Source organism: Portunus trituberculatus, chromosome 13 (assembly GCF_017591435.1).
Source record: "Portunus trituberculatus isolate SZX2019 chromosome 13, ASM1759143v1, whole genome shotgun sequence".
NCBI lineage: Eukaryota > Metazoa > Arthropoda > Malacostraca > Decapoda > Portunidae > Portunus > Portunus trituberculatus.
The window spans coordinates 7,206,781-7,216,780 of NC_059267.1; the positions used below are offsets into that span (position 1 = coordinate 7,206,781).

The 10,000-nt window shown below is 43.6% G+C and overlaps 1 protein-coding gene across 7 annotated transcripts in view; it reads right to left on the reverse strand.

The window, feature by feature from the left end:
- Positions 1-10,000, reverse strand: part of LOC123503273 (tyrosine-protein phosphatase non-receptor type 4-like) — a 119,130-nt gene that overhangs the window by 97,622 nt on the left and 11,508 nt on the right. For 4 of the 7 annotated variants that reach the window (XM_045252899.1, XM_045252904.1, XM_045252905.1 and 1 more), the window contains exons 1-2: positions 3,493-4,513; positions 15-170 (exon numbers count right to left, since the gene is read on the reverse strand). In XM_045252899.1, the coding sequence (XP_045108834.1) occupies positions 15-170; positions 3,493-3,555 (219 nt within the window). In that variant the 5' untranslated portion in view covers positions 3,556-4,513. Of the gene's footprint in view, positions 1-14; positions 171-3,492; positions 4,514-10,000 lie in introns of those variants that run through there. The other 3 variants (XM_045252902.1, XM_045252903.1, XM_045252900.1) reach the window with 1 other exon arrangement.

Consider the following 10,000-nt stretch of genomic DNA (forward strand, 5'->3'; position numbering starts at 1 on the left):
AAGATGACCCTCACCTCTATCTCGAAGACCTGGGTGGAGTCGTCGAGGAGGATGACCTGCACACGGAGGGTCCTGAGGGCGCGGTGACGGGCCAGCTCAGAAGCGCGGACATTGTAGCTGCCAGAGGAACACCCGAAGGGACGCCGGGACACGCCCTCCAGCATACCCTCCTGCGACGGGAACAAGGACCAGAGGCATTAGTGAGGCGTGGAGCAATGGTGTCTAGTGGTGTTAGCATGACAGATGAGAGTGGTGTTGGTTTAGTATATGTGGGTTTAAAATGGTATTAGATTGTATGAAGTAGTATTCGATTGTATAAAGGTATGTAACAAGTGTGTCAAGTGGTGGTAGTGTTAGCATGAGGGATCAGAGAGTGGTGTTGGTTTAGTATATAAGGGTTGAGATAGTATTAGATTGTTTTAAGTAGTATTAGAACGTATTAAGGACACGTGAAAAGGAGAGAAGAGGATGAACCAGTGAAGAAGGCAATGTTTAGGGGGAGAAGGAGTGTTGAGGGACAAAGAATAAGATGGAGAGACGTAACAAGGAGGGACATGAGCAAGCTGGGAGTTCAAGATGATGCAATGGATAGAAAGAAAAAGATGGAGAAGGATAACTCAAGCGGCTGACCCTGCAATACAGTGGGATTAAGGACGCATGAAGAAGATTGTATTAAGATATATAGCAACCTGTGTCTTAGGTGGTAGTGTTAGTATATGTGTGAAGGATGACAGTGGTGTTGGTTAGATATATATGGTGTGATAAAGAGTAGTTTCAGATGGTATCAAACTGTATTAAGTGTGATTTATTTGCTACAGTGAATAAAGACAGGTAAATAACAATGGTATTTCAAGATACTGATATTACCCATATAATAAGATTTCTAGAGGGCATACGACATGGGTGGCTAACTTATTGATATTACCCTCGACTTTTGTATAAGGAGTGTGGTACAGGGAAGGAGTATGTTAGTCTTCAGTGCATAAACCATAACGACTATAACAAGGGTGGTACTGTAGTGGTGATAGCATTACTTAATCTGTGGTGTATATCCAGACAAATGTGTGGAGTGGGTGGTAGGGACATATAAGCTGATGCAAGGGAATATATTCTTTAACGTTTCGGCAACACCGCCATCCTCAGAAAGAGTGAGTAACAGGCTGGAGACAAGGCTGAATATTTTACTCCTCTGCATCAACTTGTGTTTTTCTACCACCCACTCTACTTACTTCATCTCTTCTGTACCATTACGTGTTTTCATATTTATTCTGCTAAATATTTGGTGATCTTATACAGCTTCAGACACTTATGTGGGTATTAAACTGGTGAAGTCTCTGGCTATTAATTTTTTTTTTTTTTACCTTCATAGACCCTTCCTAATGTAAATAAAATCCTCTAATCACACCCAAAACTCATGGTAAAAATGTGTCCCAGTACTGAAGGGATTAAGGTAGCAATGTTAGTCCATAAGGACTAAAACAAGAGTGGTACAGTATTGGTGCTAGCCTTTACTTAATCTCTTGAGTACCATGGCACGTTTTCACATTCACTCTGCTTACTATTTGGCGATTTTATACACCTTCACAAAGTTATGTGGGGGATTAAACTGGTGAAGACTGTGGTCATTAATCTTCTGACCTCCATAGACCCTTCCCAATGTAAATAAAATCGTTTAATCACACTCAAAACTCATGGTAAAAATGTGTCCCAGTATTGAAGGGGTTAATCTCTTCAGTACCATTACGTGTTTCCATATTTAGTCTGCTTAATATTTCGTGATTCTATACAGCATCACAAACTTATGTGGGATTAAACTGGTGAAGACTGTGGCCATTAATCTCCTGACCTCCATAGACCCTTCCTAATATAAATACAATGGTCTAATCATACACAACATAACAAGGGTGATTCAAGGCTATGATGGACGTATCAGTCTTGACTCTGTGCATTTCAATCTTATCTACTGACAGGATGTCGTTTGGGAGGGAATTTGGGCTTGTCTCACATGGATAAACAAGTGTGTGTGTGTGTGTGTGTGTGTGTGTGTGTGTGTGTGTGTGTTCTTTGAAAGACACACGAACCGAAACTAAATACGAAATAATACAAAAAATACGAAATAGAATAAGAGAGAACGATAAAAAAAAAAAAAAAACAGATCCATACGAGACTAACTTTTAAAAACACTCAGAAAAACATACACTAAAAAAAAAAAAAAGAGAATCCAGGAAAATCGAAAAACACGAGATTAAAATAACAGGAATCGGAAAAAAAACGAAAAAAATTGTAAAAACGAGGAAAATATTTGAGCTCAACCAATACCATTTCAGTCCCTGCGGAAGCCAAACACACACACACACACACACACACACACACACACACACACACACACACACACACACACACACACACACACACGCAAGCCCATATTTCTCCTCTTCATCTTTTTCCACACTTCACAAAATTGGCCGCTAAAAAGAGCCATTTTGCGCTATTTTTGAGCGCTTTTTGAGGCGAGGCAGCAGAAAACAGCGAAGAGGAAAGCCACGAAGGGGAAAATTAATTAACCTGTTATGGAAAGGTGTTTGAGAGAGAGAGAGAGAGAGAGAGAGAGAGAGAGAGAGAGAGAGAGAGAGAGAGAGAAAATTGAAGTAACCTTTATGTACTAGGGGTCAAAACGTTCTCTGTCTCTCTCTCTCTCTCTCTCTCTCTCTCTCTCTCTCTCATTCATTTATCTTCTTCCTCACGTGTCGTTTCTGTTTTTCTCTTTTTTTCCTCCTCCTCTTCCTCTTCTCAATCTAATATCAAACTTTCTCCTCCTCCTCCTCCTCCTCTTCCTCTGCTAGTTCCCCTTTACTCTCCTGTTCATCCTCCTCCTCCTCCTTTTCATCCTTTATTCCTTCTCTTTCCCACTGCTAACCTTCCTCTCCTCCTCTTCCTCCTTCTTCTCCCAGCCACGTTTCATTCCAGCCTTTCTCTTTTCCTCCTCCTTCTCCCCTCCTCTTCCTCTTCCTTCCTCCTCTTTTGCTTCCTTGTTCACACTTCTAACCCTTCTCTCTTCCTCCTTCTTTTCATTCTTCATTCATCTTTCTTCCTCATCCTCCTCCTCTTTCTCCTTCTCTTCCTCTCTCCTACATCTTACTCCACCTTCTTTCTCCTTCCTTCCCCGCCACCCTTCCCTCCTCCCTCATGGGCTAGATATAAGCAAGGGCACGCCGCCCCCAGGGGACACCTAAGAGGCACTTTCGGTCCAATTCACAGCTCGGCTCCCTCACCGTGAACCGCGATTTACGAGAGAGAGAGAGAGAGAGAGAGAGAGAGAGAGAGAGAGAGAGAGAGAGAGAGAGAGAGAGAGAGAGAGAGAGAGAATGTTCTAGGATATAGGGGTGAATTTTAATACCGCATAGCGACCGACTGACTGACACACACACACACACACAGACAGACAGACAGACAGACACACACACACACACACACACACACACACACACACACCTGCAGGAAACAGATGTGGACGAAGCTTGGGAGTCTGGAGGGGAAGACCATACAGAGCAACATCCTGAGGGCGTCCTGCTGAGGGAGTCCTACTGTGAAAGTCCTTAGGGGTCCTACAAGGGGAGGGAGAGTCCTTCGATAGGGAAGGGATGCACGGAGGGAGTCCTATGGAGGGAATCTTCACAACAGAGGAGTCCTTCGAGAGGAGTCGTAGGAGTGGAGGGAACAGGAGTCCTTCGAAGGATGTCCTATGGATGGAGGGAGTCCTAGGGAGGGAGTCCTTTCACCGGGTTACGTCTATGGAGGGATTCGTCCTTCGATGATAGTTTCTCTTGGAGGGAAGTCCTTAACGCGCAGCTCGTGGAGTCCTTCAGGAGGGAAGACTTGGGGAGTCCTTCAGGAGGGAAGACCCAGGAGTCCTTCAGAGTATCAACAGGAAGAGTCCCACAACGCTTCAGACAACAGGAATCTCCACAAAGTCCTTCAGGATTCGGTTAGACGGAAATCATTTACAGAAATTAACCTAGGAGTCCTTCAGGAGGGAAGACTGTGGGAGTCCTTCACAGAGAATCAACAGGTAGTATCCTACAGAAGCTCTTCAGACAGCAGGACTAATCAGGAAGTCCTTCGGGAGGGAATACCTAGGAATCCTTTAAATACCCTTGGGTTTCTACGGGAGGGAATACCAGGGAAGTCCTTCAGAGTATCAATAGTTCTTCAAATAACAGGAGAATTCACTAACTCCTTCAGGACACAGTGATGGAGTCCTTGAGATATCCTAAGTGTCCTTCAGACGGGAGCACAGCGCAGTCCCCTTGGCAGTGGTGGAATCCTCAGCGAGGAAGGTTCCTTGGGAGTCTTTTTGTGTGAAGGGAAAGGAAGGAGTGAAGGAACTGAGAGAAGGAAATGTGTGAAGGAGAGGAGAGAGTGTAAGGGAGTCCTGTGTGAAGTAGGAAAGTGGAGGAGAGAAGGAGAGGAGAGAAATGGAGGGCTTTGAGGAGTCCTGGACGGTGTGGTTCCCTCCTGAGAGAGAGAGAGAGAGAGAGAGAGAGAGAGAGAGAGAGAGAGAGAGAGAGAGAGATTTCAGATAATAGGAACACAAAGCCTCCTCCTTTTCTTCCTTCACTTATTCCTCCTTCTCTCTTCTCACTTCTGTAGTAGTAGTAGTAGTAGTAGTAGTAGTAGCAGTAGCAGTAGCAGCAGCAGCAGTAGTAGTAGTAGTAGTAGTAGTAGTAGTAGTATTTATTGTTGCTGGTCTTGTAATAGCAGAAGCAGCAGTAGTAGTAGTTGTTGTTGTTATTATTGTTCCTCTTTTAGTACTAGAAGCAGTTGCAGTCGTAGTAGTAGTAGTACTAGTAGTAGCGGTAGCAGTAAATGTTGTTGCTGTAGTTGTTGTCGTGTAGCAGCAGAAGTAACAGCGATATAAACAGTAGTAGTAGAAGTAGTTGTTGTTGTTGTTGTTGTTATAGCTGCTGTAGTAGTAATAGTAGCAGTAGCAATAGTAATAGTTGTTATTGTTCTAGTTGGAGTAGTAACAGCAGTAGTAGCAGATATTCTCGTTACTGCTGTAGGTGTAGCGGGAGCAGTTGTGTTACATGTATTCTGCTGTCGATACACACAGGAACAGGCAAGTCCCTTCACAGCAACACAGGGACACAGGGACACGGCAACACAGGGACACTCGATCACAGCAACACTACAAACTTACACAATACCCTTACAAACTTTCGCTCCTTAAAAGTAAGACGGAAATAACCACAAAATGACAAAGAAAAGTCTAAAACAACCTTAACATTTAACCGTATACTCGTGAAAGATACAAACTCTCTCTCTCTCTCTCTCTCTCTCTCTCTCTCTCTCTCTCTCTCTCTCTCTCTCTCTCTCTCTCTCTCTCTTTCTCACTGTTTTTTTTTCCTCCTTTTTCTTCTCTCTTTCATTCGCTGTTTCAATTTCTATGCTTTAATTATTTTTTTTTCTTTCCTTCATCTTCTTCAGTGTGTGTGTGTGTGTGTGTGTGTGTGTGTGTGTGTGTGTGTGTGTGTGTGTTTTGTTTCTTCCTGTTTATTTTGTAAGTCTTCTTCTCTTCCCTGTTTCTGTCCCTCTTCCTCTTCTTCCTCTTCCTCTTCCTCCTCCTCCTCTTCTTCTTTCCTCAGTGACACAAAACTCTCTCTTCTTATTTAATATTCTGTACAGTTCACACTTCTTCTTCCTCTTCTTCTTTTTTCTTTCCTCTTCTTTCACTCTTATAACTTTCTTCCTCTCTTCTTATCTTACTTTTAGGACAATACCACACTTATCTCTCTCTCTCTCTCTCTCTCTCTCTCTCTCTCTCTCTCTCTCTCTCTCTCTCTCAGTCTGCTTATCAGTATTCTTGGACAATCCCTTCCTTATGTCTTACTTAATACTTTTCTTAGGTGTCTATTTAATTGAGTTTACTTATTTACTTAAACACCACAAGTAGAAAAGTAACAAAAGGGTTCAAATACTTTACACTTATGGTTACTTTGCACTTTAACGACCACTTAGGGGATAACAGTAGTAGTAGTAGTAGTAGTAGTAGTAGTAGTAGTAGTAGTAGTAGTAGTAGTAGTAGTAGTAGTAGTGTGGTGGTAGTGACACTTATAAATTTGACATGAAAACACTTATCTACTTATAAACATTATTTTTTTCTATTTTAACCAATGTTTTTTGTAGTAGTAGTAGTAGTAGTAGTAGTAGTAGTAGTAGTAGTAGTAGTAGTAGTGGATGTTGTAGCAATCAAGTTAGAATCATCAAATTAAAAATAGCAACAGTAATAGCAGTAGCAGTAGTGGCAGTAGTAGTAGTAGTAGTAGTAGTAACAGTAATAGCAGCAGCAGCAGTAGTAGTATTAGTAGTAGTAGATGTAGTAGTAACAGTAGTAGCAGCAGGGTAACAACAATAGTACATAAAACACTCCTAATCCATCACACTAACTTACAAACTGACTCACTGACTAACGAACGAACGAACATACGAACACATGACGAGTGGTGGGAACAGACTGACTTAACTTACTGACTGACAGACGGACTCACGGACTGACTTCAATTAACACCTAACTGGCTCACAACACCTGGACGACACCGGGACAGGTAAACACAGCGACGACAACGATGATGACGATGATGATGATGATGGTGGTGGTGGTGGTGGTGGTGGTGGAGGTGGTGGTGGTGGTGCTGTTCTCTTAGCGCCCTCACGTACACGCACACGCAGTAATACTTATCGAAGGCTCTTAAAAGGCAGTGATAGTTTGTAATGGTCACGTGACTCAGTGTTTGGTCACGTGATTTGTTATTGTCTTTTTTTTTTTTTCTCTCTCTCTACTTGTTTTGATTTTTCTGTAACCACCTTTTTTTTCCTTTATTTTTTTGGGACAGTTTTATATTTTTTTCTGTCTATTATTTTAGTTTATTATTGTATTTTCTTATCTCGTTTCTCTTTTTTTCATTCCTGTAAAAATTATACACGAGTTGATAACGAAAATAACAATAACAACAACAATATAGATAGTTTCATTCCTTGATGATGACGATGGACAGCAAGACAAACACACACACACACACACACACACACACACACACACACACACACACACACACACACACACACACACACAAGCGCTCTCTCTCTCTCTCTCTCTCACCCACTCACTGTAAAAGGAGAAAGAGAACTATTTTTGGCGTGGCTGGTTTGACGTGTCTCTCTAAGTATAGCCAAGACACACACACATCTATATTGCTCACACGTATTGGAGGAGAGGCGGTGAATGAAGGGAGGGAGTGTGTGCCGTCTGGTGCATGTTGCGGGATGTTACACTGTTATGAGAGGAGGTGATGAAAGGGACGTGGATTAACTAACCCCTTCAGTACCAGGACGTGTTTTCATATTCATTCTACTTACTACTTGGTAATTCTATACAGCTTCAGAAACTTATGTGGGGGATTAAAATAGTAAAGACTCTGGCCATTAATCTTCTGACCTCCATAGACCCTTCTTAATGTCAATAAAATCGTCTAATCATATACCCACAACTCGTGGTAAAAATGCGTCCCAATACTGAAGGCATTAAAAAGGATGGGGAGGAGGAGAAGGAGGGAGAGGGAGAGAGAGTCCGTACGTGTGTCTGTATGAACCGGAGTCTGGCATCCACTAATTTAAAAATGACACTTGTTTTCAAAGGTGTTTTTCTTATGCTTCTAGTGACAGGATGACAAGATTTCTGCATTAGATTAACAATAGAAACACATTTATTCATGATTTTGAGAGAGTAAATGCAAGAAATCGTAGTAAGAACATAACAAAAGGCTCTAGTTTTTAAAGATCGTGTTTATTTTATGCTTGTCTTGACTGACTAATAACATTCCTCCATTACTATTAGTCGTGGTGAGACAGCAAAGTACTTAAGTGTAAGAACATAAGTAAGGGAAGCTGCCAGACACCCACCTATCCTAACCTAACCTAACCATGACCCAACCCAACCTAACCTAACCTAACCTTACACGCAAGTCACTATATAAAACACGCCAACCTATTCCCGCCTATTCTCACCTATCCAGTGTCAAATCTCCACTTAAACACGAGGCCTACAGATAGACAGAGGCGTGTGTGGTACAGGGACTGCCACGTTTAGGCCTATCCTGGCTTCCTGCGTCCCTCCCACCCCCACCCACCTCCCTTATAATCTTAGGTCCTTGAGTACAGGTGGCGGGGGAGGCTGGTGGGTAGGTGATTAGGCGGATGGGTGGAGTGATGGGTGAGTGAAAAAATGACTAACTGACTGAATGATTAACTAGCAAACTAAGTAACTAATTAATTGCTTTACTGATTGACTGAATGACTGACTGACAAACTGACTGACTGACTGACTGACTAACTGACTAACTGAAAGACTGACTGACGGTGGACAACTTAATGAAAGACACAACACATCCAGACCACAACAAGATTAGCTTCAATACTTCACTCCACTTATCCCAGAAACATCCACCTGCTCCATCTCCTCCTCCTGACAGAGAGAGAGAGAGAGAGAGAGAGAGAGAGAGAGAGAGAGAGAGAGAGAGAGAGAGAGAGAGAAAGGGAGGGGATGAAGGGATGGAGGGAGTCACAGGTGGAGGATAGTCACTAGAGGAAAGAACCAACACACGAACACACGAACCAGGAGATAGTATTTGGGTATTAAGAGATAAAGTTCACTATATCAACACTTTCATACACTTGTCTTGTTCTTAATCGTCTTCCTCCTCCTCTTCCTCCGTCAGTGTCAATGATAAGGAAAGCTTCACACTAACACTACACTTCTCTCTCTCTCTCTCTCTCTCTCTCTCTCTCTCTCTCTCTCTCATGTCAGCCAGCGTGGGAGGCGAGGGTGGGAGTGACAACGCACGCCTGCACATCACCACACCACGCCACGCCACGCCACGCCACACTTTCATCACCACCACAAACACACTCACCACAACAAAGAGAAGCATCACTCACCCATCCTTCACTGAGACACACAAACGTTTCTCCCATCACTCACACACACACACACACACACACACACACACACACACACACACGAGAGGCACCACAAACAGACACATGTGCGGAAACTCATCACGACACACACACATACACATAGGAATACATAAGCCATCGAACACACGAACACACACACGAGTCATCCATCACTGCAACAGACAAACGTTTCTGGCACTTCAAAACCAGAAAGAACGCAAAAACGAAACGAAACATGAGAGAAATCCCGAATACTTGAGACACTGAACGCCACACGCACACAGGTGGAGGCACAGGGCTTGAGGGGCGCGGACACACTGACGGACACACTGACAGCCACACCGCGAAGGGCCCAGCACGAGTGTGTGTGAGGGGCGGCGGGGCCCTGAACACCACCAGTCCTCTCTCGGTGGGTCGCTGTCTCGCACTGGCCACAATCAATATGGCAGCTCACACCGCCAGCCCAGCCACTCCGCCACCGCCAGCCACTCCGCCACTCCACGGCTCCTCCGGCGGGGACACCACACGCAGATGGGAACGCGGGAGGGGGCAGGGTGAAGGGAACATGTGGATGGGTGTAAGGTTGGAAAAAGCAGGTATACAGTGAAGGGAAAGGAGGAAAGAGGTGATGGATAACAGTGATAGGGTGGGTGATGGGAAGAGGGTGAGAGGGAAACATGGTGATGGATGGAGATAGGTGGGTATAGATAAAATAGGAAGGAAAAAGGAGGAAAATGAGGATGATAGGTGAGAGTGATGGGGTGGGGTAAGAAGACAGTGAAATACAGATATTAGGGAAGGATGTATGGACAGATAAGGAAAAAAAATGAAAGAAGGAGAGGGGAAAAGCGAATAAAGGAATGAATGTAAGGATAAAGGCAGAAAACTGGAAAGTGGAAAAGGGAGAAACATGAAAGAGGGAGATAAAGAGGAGAGAAAGAGAGAAAAATGAGACAAAGGAAGGGTGATAGAAGGGAGAGATAGA